The following is a 23,687-nucleotide window of genomic DNA, read 5'->3' as shown; positions in this document are numbered from 1 at the left end:
TCCCAAAGGATTTCCTGTCAAAGAAAGAAGCAAATTTACCTTTTATTTTAACTACAATGGAACCTTGGTTCTTGAACTTAATCCGTTCCAGAAGCCCGTTCAACTCCCAAAACCATTCGAAAACCAAGGCACGGCTTCCAATTGGCTGCAGGAGCTTCCTGCGCTCAAGCAGAAGCCACGTCAGATGTTCAGCTTCCGAAAAACGTTCAAAAACCCGAACACTTACTTCCAGGTTTTCAGCGTTCGGGAGCCAATTTGTTTGTCAACTAAGCCGTTTGAGAACCAAGGTACAACTGTATACCCTTTCCTTATTATTGAACTAAAGATTCATGCAGGAAAAAGAAAACAGCATTGAAGTTTTTATCTACTGTCATGGAAAAGCCTTAGCTAACATAGAAATTATAGAGAACTGGAATGCAGGTTCCAGGTATTTATTAGGTCAATGAACTGAATGAAACCTTGATTTAAAAAACAGAGGCAATCATAATGTTTTGATGGTTATGGCTAAGGCTCATGAGACTTGAGAAAGGACAAGCTCATATGGCTATATGGCTACCATCTAGAAACCGTTCTAACTCCTCATGGATTCATCAGATAATTCTAATTCCAATTAGTTCCAAAGAGCTAAAGTTTTTAAAAAAAGTTTTAAAACTCATTTGTCTCTACCCTAAGAGCTCACTGCCCTTATCAGTTGCTGAAGAGGGCATGTAACTTCTCCTCAGTAGTAGCCCTCGGACTCTTTTAGTTCCTCACATCTCATCTGTTTTGGGGTGTAGGGAGGATGATCTGACAGAGTTAACTTCCAAGGACTTCTCCCTTGCTAGATCAATCCAGGGAGCTAAGCCCCTCTTAGCAACCAGACAGAGCTGAGTTTCTCAACCATGTTGAAGTACTGGCCTTGCAGAAAGGTGGCTCATATCAGGGATGAGAGGACCTTTCATATTTACTAAGCTCTGGGAAGGAAGTCATACTGCTGTGGGTGCACTTTACTTCCCGCATCCTGGATTCCCGGCAGATCCCTCTGGGTGGTCTGGAACCTGATGGGCCTTACTAACCCTCGGCAGCTCATCCACCACTTTCAACAGGTCTGCCTGCACCAGGCAGAAACCCAGAACCCTGAGGCAGCCTGGGCTCCCCTTGCCTCCATGGAAGACTCAATTGGCAGAATGGGACTGCTCACTCTTTCACAAGTGGCAAAAATAGAGCGCTGACTTCAATTCCTGTAAATCGGGTATTGCTAAGGCGGTAGCTGACTTCTCATTCTACCTTCACAACAGAAGCAAAAGCAACAGTGATATTCATCTCTCCCCACATTGCCCCAGAGGGTAGAGGAAGGGGGCCAAGGCCCAAGGTGGCTCTGAATGAGAGAAGGACACCCAAGATCTGCTCTGGGAACTAGGCAGGAAGAAATTAAGGGTGAACTTCAATTTAGGATGTCACCAAATTGCATGATTGTGCCTTCTGGAGCGAGAGAGACAAGCCATCTGAAGATCCCCTCCTCCACAGCAGGTAATAGAACTATTGATGCCGTGAGGCATTATGGGAAGAAACCAGACTACCTTTCATATCAAGTTCTTGGCATTTCATTATGAGACAACATTGATTAGTTTCTCTAACTGCTTTCCATTCTTATACTCTCAAGACTTTGCCAATGACTGTACATAATCTGAACTGTGCATGACACGCTTTTAGTCTGTGTTGTAACACAAGGCCCACATATTTATACTCAGTTGCAAAACAGTGAGTGAAGTGTAGGCGGAGGGCACTTGTGCAGTGGAACACAACATGTGTTCATAATAGAAGAGCTCTCTTCAGTCCCATTTGCAATCAAAGCACAAAGGGGAATTGTCTACTTTAAAGATTTTACTCTTATACAGCACTTTCAAGATACTTCATTTTACATCCATCGATACTGAGATACTGAAAAGGCTCAGATGTCTTCTGAATATAGTTTAACTGGAAACATTATTTCTGAAGGAATGTTGCCGATACTCCCATTTTTGTTTACTGTTCCATACCAATAATTGCAACTGACCCTCTAAAACAATAGTCCATATTTTCAGGAAGGCTTTTCAGTTTACAAAAGAATACTCCATTTGAAAGATTCTTCCTTTTCTAATTTAATAGAAATAACCAAAACAAAGTGGTTTTCAAAACAATTCTTTTTAAAACTGTTCTAAGTACAACTGCTACACCACATTCCAGAGCATTTAACAAGAAATATTTACAGGCTGCTAAATGTATTAAATAACCATGTAAAGGGAAAAAATGCCTTTATTACACACCAGCCAAAAAACACAGGAACTGAACAATTAGAAACGTTAACTTGTTTTTAAAAAATTAAATATTATTCAGAGAATACATTACCACAGAAACAGCACTTTTTTGAAGAATCAGTAAAGTTAACTATGTGCAAAAAGTACCAGTTTTAATTACCAGAAATAATATTGGGAATGGAACCCTTTGATTTGTAGGTTTACATATAAAATTAAAACAGGCTTTCAATTGCACAAATCTTTATAGACCTGTTATATACATCTTTAATGGTATTTTGAACTGAAGAAATGCCCACATCTGCAGGCCTTTTACAAACATGCATCACCTTCCATTTTGAAATTTATGTTCACACTAAGGGGAATGAGAGGTCTATGTTTGCATTTCTTTGTACAAAGTCACAAATCATGTCAAAAGAAAGCAGCAGCTCCTCAGCTTTAAAGGTACTCAAATAGAAAGGGGCAAACTGCATTTTTAAATTGTAAATCAGTTACTAAGTTAAGAACCAAAACAGCGATTTATCAAAGCTATTTTGATTCAGACACGTTTTAAAAGAAGAGAGAGGGACAAATAGGCAAAAACCACAAAAGCTACAATGGATGGAGTTACTGCACGTGCAACTTTGGAAAGGAAAAGTGATGACCATATCTGACATCACAAGTCTTATGCATTAGTCTGAAATATGTCTATTTAAATTGTGGCATATAAAGTTTTTAAAAAAGTACCTCCGTTATTTACTCAAACACCTACTTTTTAAAAAAATATGTTAACTTTTCCCCAATTTTTAAAATAAAATGCCACACTATTAACTGCACACTTTATTATTTTTTTAAAAGCTAGACTTGGGTGATACACATACAAATTCTCCTATAAAACCACTACCCAAAGGAAAAGGATTCCTGCCATGCTAAAGAGGCAACAGACAAAGCAGTCTTATTGCTTTTTCCTAGGAAAAAGAGGAAAAAACGGGAAAAAAAAGAAAAAGCTTACAACCAGTACACTACATACTCAACTTCAACATACTGTTGCCGTTACCTACACTTCAATAGGACTGGCGAAGGAAACTAAGTTATACAACAGAACGGCAAATTGGGGTGATTTGTTAAAAAATATTGGTTGGTTGCAGTGGCTTGCAGAAATGTTTATAAAACATTCCACTTATCTATCCAGTGCTCAGTATGCCGACAGTCAATGCCACATCAAGTAGTATTAATGGGAATCTTTTCACATGAAAAAAAAGGCTATCTACATTTAACAGCATTTCTACTTTTAAAAGCTAGCGCGGGGAAACACCCTTTTTTGGATAGTAATTCAGCCTTAATAGTATATGGTAGGACACTTAATTCCAGGGCACAGTTAAGTAAGACCTGAACATACTTAGCTGGTTAAACTAACACTAATTACTAGTAATTACATGGCAGGGGACCTGCTGAGGTAATTGAGAAGTCCGCAGTCAGCACGCTGCATACTTGTCGTCCTTCCTGTTTCAAAGCAAACTGCCTTTTTTCTTCTTTGGATTAACTTAAACTTTCAGAACATATACAACCAACAGGAGAGATTTGAATTATTATTATTATTTTACAGGAACATTTAAAATCAGAGCGCAAGAGTCAAATTAAGTGACAAGAGTATCTTGGGACCATGTGGAACCATAACACAGTTAAGTTATATTGTAATTATGCAGCACAGGTAAATCCATATCGCATGCAAGGGAAGCTCCACTATTCATTTCAAACCAGATACAAAAGTGTGCTCTCAATCCCAGTATAGCTCAGTTATTGCACAAACATCCATGGACTGCCAAATGCAGGTTGATCTCGAATGCACATTAAACATACAAGGTGGCAGGAAATTTACTCTGGCTGAACAAATCTTGCGAACACTAAGAAAAGTACACAATCTAAAAATGGGGCACGAAACGTATTTGTCTACTTCCTACATCCTTCAGGAATACATCCTGGTGATTTGTAAAATTTGTGTAGAACTTTCTGATCTACTACATTCCAAGCAGATAATCAAAGGGAAAGAGCAACCCAAAAACCAACGTGTATGAAAAAAACTATTTATTCATTCTTTTGTATATAATAAATCCTTACAACTGCAGAACACTACCATTCTCTATCTGCACTGAACTTTGCAAAGTTGCAAGACTGCAAAAAAGTCAAACGATTACCAAATGCCACCAGCACCAGCAAAGCAGGTTCCTGTATATAGTTTAGTTACATTCCTCAAAAAAACGGGTCTTCTACTTTTACACGTAGCATGGAAATATGGGTGATTAGCCTAAGAGATCTGAAAAGAAAGTATGCTGACAAAATTGCAGCTTTCAGGTAATACGGAAAGCCAGGTTGTCAAAATGTTCTTCAAAGTACAGGAAAAATATAGATGCCATGGAAACTACAAAATACATAAATTTTAAGATTCATGGTGCATATTCCATTGCAAATTGTGGCGCTAGAAAATACAGTGTATGTTATTAAGCACTTTGCTCTATACTGCCTTACTGACATGCAGCGGTTTTACCAAAATGTCAGTTAAAAGCGCATCTACTAAACTTGTGGGAGCTTGTGAGAAAGTCAACACATTAACAGATGGAACAAGCTCTCACTTTTTACATATTATCACTTCAACTGAGCATTGATGGTAACATTCAAGCCCATCTGTGCCGGTTTTTTCCACATAAGAACTTCCTTGCTCCATGATTCTGTTCCCAGATTTTTTTAAAAAAAATTTGTGCTGTGTGTGTCTGTGGTAGGTGACCCAATGTACTGAAAAACATGACAGCCCAGTTTCAATGTTACACTCGATGCATGGAAAAGACATCATCCTAGGACTTGCTTGTACTGTTACAGCTGACCTTCCAACAGGAAAAGGAATGTTTGACCAAGTTATTACAGAGGGCAATGATAATTATATTCAGATACAGACAATTTAGAATTAGTTAGGCAAAAACCTTTGGAAAACACCTTGTGAATCCAAAAATTCTGTTGGATGCTCCTACTTTAAATGCAATGTTAATGATGATCCAAAAAAGTGAATCAAAGCCATAAAGTATCTTTTAACTACTTTCCCCAGTTACAGATCCAGTTACATCCTGTCTGCACACAGAAAATGAAAACACACATTTTTATTAAAGTTCTCTGCATCAATGAGACAACACATTGTGCAATAGAATCTATTCATCAATTCCTTTATATGCTATGAACCATTTCCCATGATGGATTTACTCAGTGTTACAGCAATTTACATTTTGGTCACCATTGTATGGTCTGCATTTTTGAAACTGTCGTAAAAATATGCTGTACAGGGGCAGGGCCGTAGCTAGGGGATGGTGAGGTGGGCCCCCGCCAGGGGCACAAGCGACGGGTGTGTGTGTAAAATTGGCTGCTGAGACCCTCTGCCAGGCACCCTGTCCAGCCAGCGCTCCCTGCCCGAAGCCCAGGCGGGGCAGGGAAGAGGGTGCGCTGGGCAGCGGCTGCTCTCGGCTGCCCCCTTGCCCCTCCTGGCAGCTGGGCAGTATGGCGGGGGAGCCTGCACATGCCCCAAGCGCCCCATTCCATTTGGCCGTGAGGCGCTGGCTCTGCCTCTCCCGGACCTCACTCAGGGTCATGGCTGGGAAGATCCACCAGCCTCAGCCTCTGACACTGCCTGGCCCACCTCACTGCCTACGCCCCTGCCTCTCTGGGTGCGGGGGAGAGCCGCCAACCTCAAAGCCTGTCTACTCCAGAGTCACTTCTCTCTCTCTCTCTCCTTTCGCACACCCTCCCTCAAGGGTGCCAACTTGAATAAAATATATGGGGGGGGGGCAGGTAAGCATCGCCCTGTAAAATCGACAAGACGGAGCACACGCACACTAACTTAATGACAATGCTCATTAACTGGGGGGGACCTCCTCAAATATTTTAAGGGGGGGTCAAGTAACCTTGGCCCCAAGGAGTTGGCTCCCATGCCCTTCTCCCTATTAAAGTGGGGTGCTCCCCACTTTATGCGATTTCACTTATGCAGGCAGGGGCCCGGAACATAACCTGTGTGTAAGTAGGGAGATGGCTATATACCGTCATCTAGGTCGGCCTTCCCAATCTTGGTGTTCTCCTTCAATAAGAATTCATTACCAAAAAAAGAATGGGTGCAGGGTTGCGGTTAGAGGAGAGGCAGAAAGAAGAGCTAATTTGTTCGTGGCTAGGGAGCGCAATCTGGACGCAAGGGGCGCAAGGTCACCTAAGTACGGCTCTGTACAAGGGCTTGAAATTGTATCCTCTGGTGCTGTTCAATACAGACCAGATAGGGAATTTTACCTGTTCGATATCAGATTACAATAACACAGCAATATTTCTGCTCTCGGTGTTTCCACTGAGGCAGAACTGAAGAGCTTGCTTACATGCAGATTACCACAATTGGGGCTGGCCCATTTTCATCACCTACCCAGAAATCACTTGTCTGATACACTGGTCCATGCAAATTTTCTGTTTTAAGGGTGAACAACTAACTCTGTCTCAATAGACTCTTTTCTTCCACGTGTCATTTAAGCTGCTTCTGAAGAAAACTCTGAGTAGCTCTAACGGAATAATAAAAGAACGTCAAACTATGAACTCAGTTTTAGAAATAAACAACATATTACAAATCTGTTCTTGATTAGGAACATTAGTAAGAATACATATTCGCTTAAAAACAGACTAGCAAATGTTGCTGTCTGAAAGGATTTACAATACCACTATTTACAAATAAGACAGAGTGAATACAGAAAATTTTACACATTTGGTAGTTGACAAAGTTACTGTTTGCTGATAGTGGTCTATCAGAAACTGATATTAGGGAAGACTGGACAATCACCAACTATTAACTTTATGGTCTAATTCTGATATTATTAGGATCTATATAACCAGTATTGCAGCCAACATCCTGCCTTTCAAGGGAAGAAAAATAGTATTAATAAACTCCAAGAGGATACTCACTTAAGTATTCTGTGCATAGGACTTCCACTCAAGACCACGAAAAGCATTAACTGCCACCATACTTAATGAAGCAGATATGAAGAACTTGCACTCCTGCATTCTCCAATTCAAAATGTTTTAATGATCAAGTCACGATACTTCTATACACAATCAGTAAAAGAAAGCAGAACCCAGCTATTTGACCCAACGCAGAATATGATACTCGCAATACCACTTAGATGAGACGATGAATAAAAACAATCCAATTCACACCTAGGGTTGCATGAAGAGGATCTTGAGGAAGTTTTCTTGCAGTTTATACTGCTGCCTAGCATGGAAGCAAACATGACTGCCTTGGTCCAGTCTTTCAAAAATGGTTACTAAGTAGTGACAAGAGTTCACTGTTCATACAAATGTTATGATATAAAACTCATTTCTTTATCAACATTCATCCCACACACATATCTGAGAAATGAGGGAGTATTCTCAAGTGAAAAATGAAAATTCAAACACTAAAAACAAAAAAACCGGAACAGAAGTTGAAAGCTTTCCCCCCCTTTTTGACAAGTATGTTTCTGTACAAATGCTTTTTGTATTCTAATACTGTCTGAACACTATCAGCTTCAATAAGATGGCCACTGAAGGCAAGATAATATTCCAGGAACACTTAAATATGTTTCTCTTTTTACAATAGTTTAGGTCCGTTTTAATCAGGTTACTTTATATGCACCGGTCTCTCATCCGATTTTAGACGTTTTCTACGTGGCTGTATAAAATCTTCATCGGAGTCATCTGTTATTTCAGCATCGTCCTCTTCTTGCTCAAATTCAGGTAAAGGCTGGAAGGTCCTGTCTGGGTAGATCTCTGTAAGTTTATCTTCAAAGTATAACGCAACTGCCTTCCCTGCCTGTGCTACTTCTGAATCACCCTGAAAAGTAAAAAGATAGTAACACATCACCCATTGGTAATGCACATCCCTTCAGCAAGTGAGCATGGTCTGAAACGCTTACCTTAAAATTAATTTCTTGTGTTTCTGCATAAACTTGAACAACTTTCATCATCTAAAAAGGATACCAGAGTCAAAAAAAAGGAAATTATAATCCCTTCTAAAGTCATGAGACCGCACAGGATTGGATGACTAAAGTCAACCATACCAATTTATTTTTAAAATTCAGAGATGTGGAGGTGACTCTCTTCATGAGGTGTTACTGCATTTGCAGCACACGAATCCTAAGTTATGTTACTGCAGAAACTGATACCAAGCACAGAAGACCAGTATTGTTTGACTCACAGAAAATATATTCAGCAAACTGATGTGAGAGCTGTGAAGTGGACGTTCGGCAGTCATCTCTTGTATCCAAGTGCCTGATAATTTCTCCTAAAGAATGGCCTAAGTGATGTAATATTTTTCTGTTGGGTCTTTGTCCACTTCGATAAACAAAATGTAACTGCACATAGAAAGTAGTCCTGAACATTTGAGATCATACTGCCGCAATAAAAGAGGCAGACATCCTTCATTGCTGTAGTTTCCTACTGTAGCTGTAACTATTCACCCTTAAGAGCTGAAGCATTTTCCTTCCATAGCAAATGATTCAACTATTCCTTAACATCCGTATGCTCTGAGACACACAGCTCTTCCACCTCACTTGTTTAGCTCAGTTAAAAAGGTCAAATCCCAACTGGTTTCAAGAAGTCTACCATGTGTAGTGACTCATACCCTTTTTGGCTTTACACTTTTATTGTTCTTATGTCTTGAAATAGAAAGCACAGGCTACTTGAATGCACCATAAAACAAGTGAAATTATAAACTGTAGAACACCATCAAGATCTGTCTCATTCCCTGCATGTCCACAAACAGTGTATGGTCACACATCGCAGAAGTTTCTAAATTTAGTTTTTTAAGGATTAGTTTAAAGTGTGGAAACTATGGGTGACATCCAACTTAGCATGAGTAGAGATATCTGCTCACACAACTGGGCTTCTCCTTCCTTTCCTCACCGCTCACAGCCTCTGCTTTCCTGCTCTGGAAGGTTGGGCGTAAGAGAAAACAGAAGTCTTCTTGCACAAGTGAATTTCTATTGCACGAGCAGGTAGGCATCTTTAAATGTATTCCTATGCCAAAATGACCTCCCATGTCCATATTAAGTATTTCCCTATCCATTGTTTTATTATTTTTATATTATTTTATGAATTACCCCATTATGTAGTTTATAAGTCACATTTTTGTAGGATACGTGTATAACAACTTTATGCTTCAGTCTGAGAGTACCATTAGAAAGTACCATCTATGAAATGCCACATTCCAGACATGCACAATCATAGACGTTTTGTATTATTTATATTATATTAATGGATTTTTTGAACTGACATGCAACAGTAAAATGGGCGCTCAAGTCATGTTATTAGCTGGAAGCTCAACAAATAATGAAGCCCAGCAGATTACCTTGTAAGATGAAGGGTCTTCCCAAGCTAATTTGGTTTTGTGTGTAGAAATATCTGAGAGAGGATTAGAATAGCACTGTAGGATCAGACAAATGATCCATCTAGTCCGTATCTGGTCCTAAGAATAGCTAGTCAGATGTTTTAAGGTGCAAGTAAATAAGGCATGGAGGCAACAGCACTCCTCGGCTGCATATCCTCAGACTTTAGTATTCAAAAATATACTGTTCCTAAACATGGAAGCTCCATCCAGCTATGTTGGCTGATCAATGGCTAACCATGAATGTCTAAACCTTTCACACTTTTACTTAAGGTTTATTTACTCTGTACCACCACTTCCCCAAACTGTTTACAGTTCACTTACAAGAGTTTATGTTTTAATGAAACAAATAATTTATGTGGATATAATATATAAGTGGATATAATTGATTTATTTTATAAGTAAGATTACTTCTAGTTGCAATGGCTTGTTTTGTTTTCCACTGCTTTTAAAGCTTTGCAGTTATCCCGTTAAGTGATTCCCACAAGGAACTTGTCTGGGATAGTTTTATCATTTGGGTCTGCTCAGTTCAGGCAATAATGTGCCAGCATAGGAAGGTTTGCTCTACAGAAAACACAAGCAATCTTCAATCAAAACTTGCAATATATTTAGACAATACACAGATATTAGTCTCTTCCAGACATGATTTGAGCCATCCAAATACCAATTTCACTAACATGAAATCTGAAAATATGAGAAGCCAAGGAATTGTCTACAGATCACAGAGTAGACTGTACGTGAGTGGGCTATCCAAAACTTAAAACTGTGAAAAAAAGCCTTTGTGCATACATTAATATGCAAGTAAGCACCATTCTGTAATCTGTCTACTATAAGGTAGGTTGACAGATCACATGAATAGGCATTTATATGCTTTGAACCCATTCACAGTAAATGTTCTATGCACAATTGGGGAAGAGCTCAAGACTCAGTTCTGTGTCCAACCATGTAAACATGCAACCTATAGAGTGGGAGCCCTACATAAATGAACCACAAGTCTAGAACTCCTACAGCAGTTGTAACTAAAGTCTACATGGAAAAGGTGCAACGTGGAATGAGCTTCACATATTAAACAGAATGATTCTGCAGGTTGGAAGTTAACATACTTCATTAAACCTTTCACAGTTCTTGAAGATCAGCCGAACATCAGCCACAAAATCTTCAGGTGTCTGGTAGTGCTGGGAATGTTTCTTCTGCAGTTTCTTCTTCACTGTAGATAAATCCATTGGTTTCTTTATTATTTTATAGTAATTTGGTATCTGTTGAGAAAAGATGGAGGGAGTCACAAAAGTCAAAGTAAAGTGTATATCCAATGTGGTGGTATTTCATTTATGCAACAGTGAAATATTCCGAGAGAGAGAGAGAGAGAGAGAGAGAGAGAGAGAGAGAGAGAGAGAGAGAGAGAGAGATTCATTCTCTCTTTCTTCTGAGAAAACTTGTGATAAAAAAAAAAATGTGGCCATCATGAGCTCTCTGGTTCAGTCAACTATCTTCATCCAAACGACTTTGTGAACAGATAAAACTACTCAAAAGACTGGCCAACAAAATAATAATCACACTGATTTTAGTCCAAGTTTCATTACGACAATTTTGTCTGTCAATTGCTGGCTATTTCACATTCTATCATTTCCATGGTAAAATGCATTAAGTCACTCACCGAGGCTGGGACTGGCTCTTGGAATTCAATGCTCAGCTCGTGGCAATACAAGTAAAGCAGGAGGCGCTCACATTTCTTGCAGAGAGAAAAAAACAGTAAATATTCATTTATTCATTCATTTGCTTATGTAACAAAATTTATATATTACTTGATTGCAATAAAACCTATTGAACTGTTTACAAGAGATCTTCCAAAATAAGTAATTCCAAAAGGCAGCATTTCAGTTAATGTATAAGTTACAGGGGAATAGTCTATATAAAGGATTCTCTAAGCCCAACAACTGAAACAAATAAACCTCCTACTCTGCAGTAGCCTCACTAACTTCAACAAGACTACCTGGAACAAGTGTAGCCTGTGGTTAAGATTCAAAGAACCAGGCTACTAATTCCATGTGCCAAAGGGGTTTTTGGATTTATTTCCCGAACCAGCAGTACTACATGCCAAAACCTTTGGAGCTGCAGGAAGTTTTGACAGCAGTTTGATACAGCATGAAGAATACCGTATTTTTCGCCCTATAGGACGCACCGGCCCATAAGACGCACCTAGTTCTTGGGGGGGGGGAGAATAAAGAAAAATAATCCCCCCCCCCGCCGCGGCTTCAGCGCGACCTGGGCAGCAGGCTGCTATCCGCAGCCTAGGGAGCCCTGCAGGAACTCCCGGAGGGATCCCTAGGCTGCGGATGTCTGCCCAAAGCGTGGGGTGCTCTGCTTCAGCGCGCCCCGCACTCCGGGCAGCAGGCTGCTATCCGCAGCCTAGGGAGCCCTGGGGGAACTCCCGCAGGCTCCCCAGGCTTGCTGATAGCTTCCTGAAGCCAGGAGAGCGAGAGGGGTTGGTGCACACCGACCCCTCTCGCTCTCTAAGCTTCAACGAAAGCCTGCATTCGCCCCATAGGATGCACACAGATTTCCCCTTCATTTTTGGAGTGGGAAAAGTGAGTCCTATAGGGCGAAAAATACGGTATATTCTAAGCAACAAAAAGAGCCCACTACATTAGAACAAGCTCTTGACTAGCCTGAAACTTCAGGGAAGCACACAATCCAAGCACCATGTAGACAACCCACCCTTTTCGCCTCCACAAAGCTAGTGCTCAGGTTATTTGCTGCCTCTGAACGTAGAAGCATCCTTCCTAGCTAAGAGCCACTGACAGATCTATCATCCAAAAAATGTAATTCTTTCTAAAAGTTGTGTATGCTATTCACAACACCCAGTGCAACATCTAAGGCACTGTCTGAAGTATTCTGCCCATCCTGAACCTACCACACATTGTTTTATGTTATTAAATGCATTAAATTTATCAATGACATTCAATGACATCAAGTTCTGAGTTTGAGTGAATCCTTTCTCTATTTTTTCCTCTCCCTCTAGTCATAATTTTAGAAACCTTCATCATGCATCCAACCAACTTTAAGTTTTAAAAAATCAACTATTTAAGCCTTTCTTAAGAGAAAGTCCCCTTGATAGTTTTGCCTCTGGGGTTGTTGTTTTTTACGGGAAACTGGTTCACAGACTGCACCTTCACTTGTGAGAAGGTGTCACAACCTTCTGTTGCATCCTCTTCTCAGAATGTACTTTGCTAATCCCATTTCAGTTAATTCTATGGAGAAAACTAAACCAGTTGTTCAAGACCATTGATGACAAAAACCTTTAGAAAAAAAGCCATTGTCACAGGTGGCAAGACTATTTACCGTTTATAGAGTGATTATTTTACTTATTTTACCATTTCTATACCTGCTTTCTACACCTCCCCAAAAGGTACAAAAAGCATTAAAACAGCTATCAATGAAATATAGCATCAATGAAAATCAAACCATAAGCATTCTAGCTGCTACAAATTGCCAAAGCCAGAGGATACAGCACCAGCTGTGAGCATCTCTCTCTGCAGCCACCAACTGCCATTACTGAAACCTACAGAGAGAGACAGAAGCAACAGCTTAATTGTGCTTCTAGCTCCATTGGGGTCCCTTCCAACTCTACAATTCTATGGTTCCATTACATGCTGAATTATCGCCTATCATAGAGATGTGAACAGCTTTGGAAAACAGAAAGTAAAGACAGTCTAATCATACCTAAAAGGAAGTGTTCAAAATTCCCAAATCTTTTCATCATTAGAGCACATGTTTCACAGACTGAGACAAGGGGGCCATCTAAGGAGGGAGCTGAAGCCAAGGTGGGAACTATACTGGTCGAAAAGGACAGCTCTTTGGATCACAGGTGAAAGGGTAAAAAAGGAAGATCATGAGGGGCACAGACTAGAAGCATTGCAAGAGGATTGTACTACAAATCATTTGGAAGAGCACTGAAGCTAAATTATCCTATGCACGTGAAAGTAATGATCTTTTGTAAGCCATCATAGGAAAGCTTTGCCCCAAAGGAAGCCAGTATGTTCAATCAATCAATCAATCAGCATGGAAACAAAAGTCAATTCTAGGAAAAACCCTTTTCTCCCAGTGAAAATGTCACATTTTCAGTTCATTCTAGTCATCTGGATTATTTGGAGTCTAGTAGTCTAGATGATTTCTGATCTCTTGTTTATGATGCAAAAGCTCAAACAATTAGAGTAGACCCCCCAATATAGCCATAAATATTAAAACAAACTGCCACTTAAAAACTGGACTATCTCCAATAATAATTTCATTTCTAGCCCTGCTATAGCAACATGCACCCACTTACTAATTAAAATATAGATATATAGTAAAGTTACCCATGTAAATGAAAGTTTAAGCTAAGTCAAGAGACAACAGCAAAAGAAAAGCCAAGAGCATTTAGTTAAGAACAGTTCCCAAACAAGATAAATGTATTATCCGTAACCTACCCTTTGGTCCACAGGACTCAAACCTTGTGCAGTTTTCCCCTTCTTACTATGTTGCAAGTTGTCACAGTCATATTCCACTTCGGGTTTGCTAAGATCACGGCAAAATGTACATATCCAGTCTCCACTAAAATAGGGAAAATATAGTTCAGAAATTCAGGCATTTTTTTGTACTAGTGTGCTGAAAAATCTACAGGTAGAAAATCAATTTTTTGTAACTAGAATAAATTATATTATGCACAGGTCCTATATGGTTGTCCTGTTTGCACGTTTTCCAGGCAGGAATTACATTCTTCCACCACCAATAAATCTTCAAGAAATAGGAAAGGGGCACTGGAAGGACCTGGCATGTTCAGGGATTGAAGCCAATGGGAAAGTTTCATGGAGCCCAAAGGCTCTAGAGTGAACAGGTTCCTATTCTTGTCTATCACTGACATTTAACCTCGCCTTGATCCATGTCCAGAGGACAAAAGCGCTGCCAATCCTTCCTCTATGCCCAGAAATTACACAGCCCATCAGTTGCCCTACAAAGCGCCTGCAACTGGTAGGAGCTGATAGGTAGGGAAAGACAGTGACTTGAGAGCCAGTGTGGTGTAGTGGTTAAGAGCGGTAGTCTCGTAATCTGGAGAACCGGGTTCGCGTCTCCGCTCCTCCACATGCAGCTGCTGGGTGACCTTGGGCCAGTCACACTTCTCTGAAGTCTCTCAGCCCCACTCACCTCACAGAGTGTTTGTTGTGGGGGAGGAAGGGAAAGGAGAATGTTAGCCGCTTTGAGACTCCTTCGGGTAGTGATAAAGCGGGATATCAAATCCAAACTCTTCTCTTTTACTGGCAGGTTCCAAGCCCAATCCAGGTGGATCCCACCACTGCCTCCTGTTGAAACCTAGAAACAGATCTCTTCATACTTGTCCTCCTTACTAGACCCAGAATCATGCCTGCTTGGCCCAGCCCAGATGCCACAAACATGTGGTGCATAGCAAACATGGCTGCTAGTGAGGCAAATGCAGCCTCCTCAAATTTGCCATCCCGACAGGCAGTTACTGGATGGTTGTCCATGAAGGAATACAGCCCTAGGGCTGAAAAAGGCTTCCCTTCCCTGCTGTTGGCTGACAGAAGATAGCTGATGCTGCTATCTCATTGTGACTAACTCAATGTTCCTGTATGTTTTCATACCTTGGGAAGCTGAGGAGAGTGGGTACATGACATGTGAGGTGGAAAACTTTGGGGCACTTTTCGCAACATAACAGGTCTCCTCCATTTTGGCACACAGCACACCAGTCTTCATTGGGATCTTCATCTTTGTTGTTGCCTTCTCCTCCAGATCTAGCTGATCTATGCATGAGGCTACGCACTGGGGACTTGCCATTTACAAGACTGTGTCCGGACTGTTTGCAGCTTTCACTCAAGTCCGCTGGTTCAGTTTTAACATGGTTTTCTATACTTCCCAGTGCTTCCAATTCACTCTCCAAATGCAAGTTTGTGGAAAGTGGTGGAGTCAAGCTGCTCTCAGGACTGCTAAGCTGAAATAAAGGCAAACGATTAAAATCTATGAGAAATTGCATTGGGTAGGAGACTGCTGCCTTTTCCACCTTCCTTTTTCTGCTCCTCCCTCCCCCCCCCCTTTCATCCCCTGCCTACCTTCTTTATTATAACGTAGGCAATCTAATCTGTCCTCCATGTCTCTCTAACCTGTACTTCCATTTACAGATAGGTAGCCGTGTTGGTCTGCCATAGTCAAAACAAAATTAAAAAATTCCTTCCAGTAGCACCTTAAAGACCAACTAAGTTAGTTCTTGGTATGAGCTTTCGTGTGCATGCACACTTCTTCAGATACCTGAAAGCTCATACCAAGAACTAACTTAGTTGGTCTTTAAGGTGCTACTGGAAGGAATTTTTTTATTTCGTTTTGACTGTACTTCCATGTCTCCACAGCTCTTTCCCCCATTCAGCTCAGCTTTATAAAAAATGATATGGGCTGACCCTCCCATCACTCCCTATTTACTTCTTAATGTTGAAGATGAAAAACATGATATAAACATCCTATGTACTTCACTAAGTCACAGTTACATTTTTTTACAGTTGTATTCTCAAAAATTGATAAAACCTTTTTTTAAAAAAAAGATTAAATTGGGGTAGACTATAAACAAAGAATTTCAACAAAAGGGAAGTGTCAACATGCACATGCATGTGCAGACAATTCTCAGACAAGTTGTACACAGTTTTCAGTGCACTATATTTGGTAAATATTTTAACAAGCTTAAAATATTTTGAAATAGGAGGCCTATTGTGCAAGGGGATGGGAACCCAGCAATACTGGCTCTACACAATTCCTACGCAAACTGGGTACTGTACTGCTTGCTTCCTCTGTGCCAGAAATTACTAATTTTGAAAGGTCATCTCTGACATGGCAAAACTGTTTCAAACTAGTCCCATGTGAAACTCTCCAAATAACTCCTGAGTTGGAAAATGAGATTGGAATGACTACATGCCTACTTTTTCTATAACGTATTATAAAAAATCTAATAGTAACCTACTGCACAGTAACAGCTGAGGAGGAGGAGGGAAGCAGTGACCCTCATGGTGTTGGAAAGCCAGGAGAGCAACTGAGCCCCACCTGTATCACCTCACTGGCCACTACTGCAATGTAGGGAGAGAGAAAATTGGGCAAGCCCTAAGGGGGAGGGCTTGGGAAGTAACACAACTCTCCTAAAGGAATAAAATATAAATGCCCTCAGTTCTCTTTGCTGATAGTTTGTATGATAAATTGTACAACATACAAATAGATTTTTACCATGCAAGCGCTCCTCCTGCCATCCTCTGTTTTTTCTTGCTTCACTGGTCCCGAGTAACTGCATACCTCTTCTTCTGTGCCTGGCTCCTGTTTAACTTTCACATGTTCAGTCTTGAAACTAATATTGTTCTTTTCCACAGTTCGGCCTGATGAACCACAGCTGGAAAGCAAAGAGATTAAGCACACGTTTTAAATTGCACTTCAAAATGCTAGAATTAAAATAATTAAAAATTCCATATAATTAGTGAAAGCAATTGTGCCCGTAAGTGGATAAAGCACTTGGTTAGGAGGCATCATAACCAAGTTGGTTTTTACAGCTGTAGAAGTGGTTCCAAATTAGAGAGGGAATGGATTTTTAGCACTTTACCAAACATAAAATAAGTATGTCCTAAATATCAAATCTGCCTCTGTCATTAGAGTCTGGTATGGAGAATCTTTTGAGAGAGATATACAAGCTGTTCAAATTTCAGAAAAATTGCTCACTGAAATTTAAACATTCTAGCTAGAGGAGTTAGGGTCTTGTTTCCTGATCTCTTTTGCTTATGAAAAGCATACCTTTCAGAAATCCAAGTATACCACTGTAGAGTCCCTTTTACTGACTTCATGCACTGTTTTTAAAGTGAGAAATTCAAGACTTCTGTAAGTTTGGTAAGGTGGAAATTCCCTTTCAAGAATGCAGAGCTGATTTTTCCTCATCAACGCTTGCTTTTTTAGATGTTCAATAACCACAGCTCTTACAAGAACCCCAACGCAGGGGCTTCAGTTTACACAATAAGGCAGGCTTCCTCAACCTTGACCCTCCAAATGTTTTTGGCCTACAACTCCCATGATCCCTACCTAGCAGGACCAGTGGTCAGGGATGATGGGAATTGTAGTCTCAAAACATCTGGAGGGCTGAGGTTGAGGAAGCCTGCAATAAGGCGTCTTCCCTCTCCTTCCTCAGCACCCTCCCCTCTGCCTGGTGGGTGGTGATGGTCAGCAGAACCCCCAGAACATCAGGAGGAGAAGGGAGGATAATGCCATCTGCCAAGCTGAAACGCTTTCACTGATGGAACTATCAGAAGAGCGCAATACCGCATTCCTCTTATTGTACTTTCACATATTGTGCTAATTTTCAGCTAACGTTTCATGCATTTCCCCTTCATGTTTCAACCCTCTAGATTAGGAGCAACGATGAAGTTAAGAATCACCACAGTGGCAGTGGCCCCCCTTGCTGCACATTGGCCCCCTACATTCCATATATGAACAGACTAGTTCACATTCAGGAACAACAGGCTATATAAGGCATAAATAATAACTTTGGTGGTCTTACTTTTGCTTCAACATACGCAGACAGGGCTCTGCAGCATGAGGTTCATTATCAACTTTTTATATATAATTTACAAGCATATATATTATTAAACATTGATTGAGAACTTACCCCAAGTGGCTGTTCTCCTAACCTGTACAGCAATGATTGGAAACCTTGATTCTACCAGTCTCTCCACAGGTTTTACCTCCTCCTAGGCCACTGTTTCCCCATAGTTGACCTACTACCTTCTGATCAGCTAAGCAGCATTGGTGGGAGTGAAAACTGTGAAGTGGGGAGATTTAAACCTTCCCTTCCTGAGATACCCCCATTTATTAGGTAAAAACAGAGGAGCAACAGGGGAGAAGGGACATGGCTGAGTCCCCCTGACCAGCTGCCCAGGGAAGAAAAGAGCAATCTTCCTCCATGAACAGCTTGCTCGGTTTCCATGCTGAGAAAGGAACGGTCTCAGTGAACAGCTCAGAAAGCAAAGCAAGGTATGTGTTTGTGTATGTTGAGATATAGACACATACACACAAAACACACACATAATGTGATTCCTTTGGCCCTATTTAATTTGTGCTTTGGCTCCCTGCCACCTGTGTTCTGTCGTCAACTACTATGTTCCCCTGTGGTAGAGGATAGAAGTGGGGGCTGAAAGACCAAAAGAAAGTGTGTGTGCATAGAACCTAAATGCAAGGGATCAAAACATGAGAGAATATATAATGCCTTTCCTCTTTATGTGGTGCAGTGGTCAAAATGGGAGCTTTACAATATCCATATTTTTTGGCAGATGATTTTTAAAAGCCTCAATGTGTCTCTTAAACGGGAATTTTAAAAATCCTGTAATATGCATTTTGTTCTCTATACACTTCAATAACTTAGTAGCTGGTTTTGAAGCCATTCAACTCACCTGCCTCTACTGCCCGTGCTGGAGGTACTAGGTGGCCTCACAGGGGTGTGCGAATTGGATAAACCTAAGAAGGATGAATCATTGTTTACACCAGCAGCATGAGCTGTATAACTGCACATCTAAAGTTATGCAAGCGATACCCTGTGTATCAGCACAGACTGTACCACTGGTAATAAAATAAATCAAAACTTCTACATTCAATGTCATTTCACGTTAATTAATCTCACAATTTCCCCCCTTAAATGAAATAGTTGCTCTGATTCCTTACGTCTTAAGTCAAGCCCTAAATTATTTCTAATCCCAATTACTTTATTCTGATGCAACTATCATAAAAGACTATTAATGACTGCATATTAACCACAAACATATGATACATTTAAAGAGAACCTACACTAATAAAGGCTGACAACCCTGGGAATAATCAGAGACAACTGAAAAGGTTGGAGTGCAGAGTAAAACGGGACTGAATGCTGATTTACTAGCAATACATTTTTAAAGAGACCTTACACACTGTGAAGTATGAAGTATAATTCAGAGCAATTTTAGTGCTGCCATTTGTCCAGGTGTGTAGAGAAAGGTCTATAAACCCAGTTTCTCCTCCTCTCTGTATTTTGCACTTACTTCCAACATTCCACAGCAGTGGCACAAACAGGCAAGTTATGCTAGACTGAATTTTCACAGTGGCAGATGAATTTCAAGAACAGGACTTCAATTGCACTCTGGCACAGAATATTACACAGCTGCAAGACTATATAAATAGTACAGAAGCACCAGAGCATGGAACAGATATGAAAAGAGATTGCTGTTCAGCTCCATACTAGCCATGACAATTGCACTCATTTTATGAACTATTGTTGTATATTATGATATTGTGATTTTATTGCTTTGGTTTTCTGGAACCTGCCTTGGAAACAATGACAATGGGTGGTACAGAAAACTTAAGTTTACCGCTCACAGGATTAAAGCCTGTAGTCACAATGCAACAGTTGCTGGTATGTACTTTAAAATTATTGGGCTCATGACCCACAATAATACTGTTTTAAATTTATTTCTACTTGCGACTTGTTGAGCAGGAATCTTTTTGCTGCACAGACTGGGTTACACTTTCTAGTGAGCTGGTGGCTACAATGCTGTACTCCTTTTTATGGTGTACTCCTTTTCCCTGGTGACAGGGAGCGGCCGCCGAGACCATATAACACTGGTCTTGAAAGACCTACATTGGCTCCCAGTACGTTTCCGAGCACAATTCAAAGTGTTGGTGCTGACCTTTAAAGCCCTAAACGGCCTCGGCCCAGTATACCTGAAGGAGCGTCTCCACCTCCATCGTTCTACCCGGACACTGAGGTCCAGCACCGAGGGCCTTCTGGCGGTTCCCTCACTGCGAGAAGCCAAGTTACAGGGAACCAGGCAGAGGGCCTTCTCGGTAGTGGCGCCCTCCCTGTGGAACGCCCTCCCACCAGATGTCAAAGAGAACAACAACTACCAGACTTTTAGAAGACATCTGAAGGCAGTCCTGTTTAGGGATGCTTTTAATGTTTGATGTATCACAGTATTTTAATATTCTTTTGGAAGCCGCCCAGAGTGGCTGGGGAGGCCCAGCCAGATGGGCGGGGTATAAATAATAATAAATTATTATTATTATTATTATTATTATTATTATTATTATTATTATTATTGCCCTCTCATTTACAGGCTATTTCATGAAGGGGAAATTATTTCATGCATTAAAAATGGGCTAAATCACAGCTACATAAAAGGTACAGACACCGGAAGAGAGAAAGAAGTGCTCATCAGCATTACTGTAGAAGTTACTAGAAATAACTGGATGAAATTAAAAATAGGGATGTTAAGACCTGAGAAAATGTACTGGAAACATCAAATTTCTTTAAAGTATTTGGAGCAGTCATTATTAAAATTGCTGGTTGCTTTAAGCAGGTCTGAATTTAGGAAGAAATGTACAGATGCCCACTGCCTCTTCCCAGCTTACCTGATGAGCCTGGAGACAGGGCTGAGGGCCCAGGGGAAGGATTCATACTGCTTATAGGCTGAGGGGGTAGATGGCTGCCTGCGATATACCTACTTAGTAAATTATCTAAGTTACTGGAACCAGCATCTTCCAGCTGAAATAAAGGAGGACAGCCACACAGTGATTCTGCCAAGTCTAAATGCAACATGCTAGAAATGACAGCTTGAGGATCATCTGTATTTTCACTGAAGGAGTTTAAAGCACTAGCACTTACTCACATAATAAGGGGAAACAAACAGAGGAATACTCAGTTTTGCCATATTTGTATTTGCTATATTCCTGCATGTATAATCAAGGAGTCTAGGAAATGACATGGCTACAAATTATTAATAAACTTTAGCATAGAATATTGTAGCAAAATCTTAGAATTCAATGAGTTTTAAGAAGCAAGCTTATTTCAAACTCAGTTGTCAATACTGATGCATAGGTTTGTGTCAGAGAGAGGTCTACATTCAGAACAACTTCCACTCTCTGCTTATGGAACTCATTCATTGCACCTTATATTTTACTCACGAAGTTGCCCTGATTTCTATGTTTTAACTATCTTATTCAAATATAGGACAATAAACATAGACAGGGAGAAACCATATGCTTTCAGTATTACCAAGAGGGTTGCCACTAGAAGAATGGAAAATATATCATATTATTTTAAAGCTGATCAGGGTGGATGGCAAAAATAGTTTAGGATATCTGATCTAGTTTTAAACAAGAATACATTTATTTTGTAGTAGGGCTTTTCCTTCAAGCAAGGTCCAAGGGTAGCACTGACCCATCAATAATCAACACTACGAGAACTTCGTGTAAAAGTGGGCAGGGCCCAAATGAAAAAGATTGTGTGGCCTTTTTTTTAAGGACACAGTTTTTTTTAAGGACACAGGGAGGTTGTGAGGGAGTTACAAAAGCAATTAAGTGAAACCCCCAAATAAAACACACATTTTGGCATGATAGTAGAAGTGTTTTAGAAGTTAAAAACACACTTTTAATGGACACATTTGGAAAGCCTTGTGTATGTGCTTGTGGTCTGGGAACAAAAAACCTTGTGGCATCACTGCAGAGGACCCACAGAAGCATATGGGGGGTGTTAATTCATTAAATGACAAACTGGGAGGACACAAAAACATCTTGAGGGAGCCATGTGGCCCATGAGTTAGCAATCCCTACCTTAGTAGACACACAGCTGAACTGAAAACTTTTCCTGCATTTTAGTTTCAGTGCAGAATAAATTCAGACACAGGTTCCAAAAATCATAAATGCCGCCCCCCAGCAAAAAAAGATTCTAAATAAAAATACTGATACTAAATGGTGTAAAATGCAATGAAAGAGTGAAGCAGATTAGGAGGAGACACAGTGATTTGTCCAGTGAGTTTCATAGCTGATTAGGAAAACAAGACGATTCTGGTCAGTTGACCCAAGTCAAATGTACCTTTACAATAGAGTTTTTTAAGTGTTGACACGAAACACACAACTGATATCTAGAAATTCTGATGTCGTATTATTAGCTTTCATCTGATTTCATATAGCATACTAACCTGTATAGGAGGAATATCTGGCAAGGAAGGCAAATTTTCTGGGTTGGTTACTGATGGAATAAGCTCTATTGCTGCTACAGATGGGCTTGTTGGACCACGGTTCGCATTGGCCATGGTGGCTGTTGTAGGGCTTGTTGGGTTGATAGTATTATTGTGCACTGAAACAACTGGGAAGGGACCTGCATGTCCTGGGTTTGAATGCTGCCAAGACAAAGGAGAGGGGGAAGCAAAAGAGAGAAAATATTGTTATGATAAGGAGCAAACTCTTTCCTATGCAAAACTGGAAATTTTCAAAGCTTGTTGCTTTCCTGCAATTCTCTCCATGAGTTTCTCATTGCTGATAATTGTTTTAAACCTTCTAAAACATTTTGCATTTTATTCACTTTTTTACAGGTCAGAAGGTTCCATAGAAATTATAAGCATTGACTTTTTTCTCCTCTTTTTAAAACCTTATTGCAAGCTTTCTACTCCCCCTCAATCGGAGAACATAACAAATTATTCCCACATTAACATGCTGATCATCCAGCCAAAAGGCAATAAAGTTGTGAAAGGTAAAATGTGACTGCAAGTGCATTTCATTAGATGCTCCATTAGCTTAAAAACTCTGCATGTGGCTAGTAATATCCAAAATTTTACAAGATTCCTATTATGCGGCTCTTTAAACAGCCAGCAACATGGAAGGAGATGTCCCTTTAAAGGAGGTTTCACAGCTGATATATATACATAGAAGCCGAGCTGAATCAAAAGTCCAGAATCAAAGATGGGAAACAAAATGTGCACACAGCATATACTTGTCTTTGTAAGTGTGGCTGCATCATGTACTGGGGCCCGTTGTGGCGCGGTATCCCTGGGAGACGAGCAGTGTTCTGAGCCATTCTCATCTGGTGGGCTTGGAAAGCACCGCAATTCATTCCCCTCTGCATGGTCTGCATACTTATCAACCTCGGAGGCTACAAAACATTATGTATTTTAAAAGATGAGATAAAAGCAGTC

At 40.4% G+C, this 23,687-nt stretch overlaps 1 protein-coding gene across 7 annotated transcripts in view; it reads right to left on the bottom strand.

Moving 5' to 3' along the window:
- Positions 1-4,320: 4,320 nt before the first annotated feature.
- TRIM33 (tripartite motif containing 33) overlaps positions 4,321-23,687 on the bottom strand; it is a 57,776-nt gene continuing 38,409 nt past the window's right edge. For 3 of the 7 annotated variants that reach the window (XM_081864889.1, XM_081864890.1, XM_081864893.1), the window contains 11 exons: positions 23,477-23,644; positions 22,695-22,895; positions 21,127-21,259; positions 19,140-19,203; positions 16,939-17,098; positions 15,321-15,667; positions 14,151-14,274; positions 11,339-11,413; positions 10,788-10,940; positions 8,216-8,266; positions 4,321-8,133 (listed from right to left, as the gene is read on the bottom strand). In XM_081864889.1, coding sequence (XP_081721015.1) covers positions 7,921-8,133; positions 8,216-8,266; positions 10,788-10,940; positions 11,339-11,413; positions 14,151-14,274; positions 15,321-15,667; positions 16,939-17,098; positions 19,140-19,203; positions 21,127-21,259; positions 22,695-22,895; positions 23,477-23,644 — 1,689 coding nt within the window. In that variant the 3' untranslated portion in view covers positions 4,321-7,920. The remainder of the gene's footprint in view (positions 8,134-8,215; positions 8,267-10,787; positions 10,941-11,338; positions 11,414-14,150; positions 14,275-15,320; positions 15,668-16,938; positions 17,099-19,139; positions 19,204-21,126; positions 21,260-22,694; positions 22,896-23,476; positions 23,645-23,687) is intronic. The other 4 variants (XM_081864891.1, XM_081864894.1, XM_081864892.1 and 1 more) reach the window with 3 other exon arrangements.

Source organism: Podarcis erhardii, assembly GCF_964252035.2.
Source record: "Podarcis erhardii genome assembly, chromosome: 6".
NCBI classification, from domain to species: domain Eukaryota; kingdom Metazoa; phylum Chordata; class Lepidosauria; order Squamata; family Lacertidae; genus Podarcis; species Podarcis erhardii.
The sequence above is the reverse complement of the archived record's forward strand: the minus strand, read 5'-3'. Positions and strand labels throughout refer to the sequence as shown.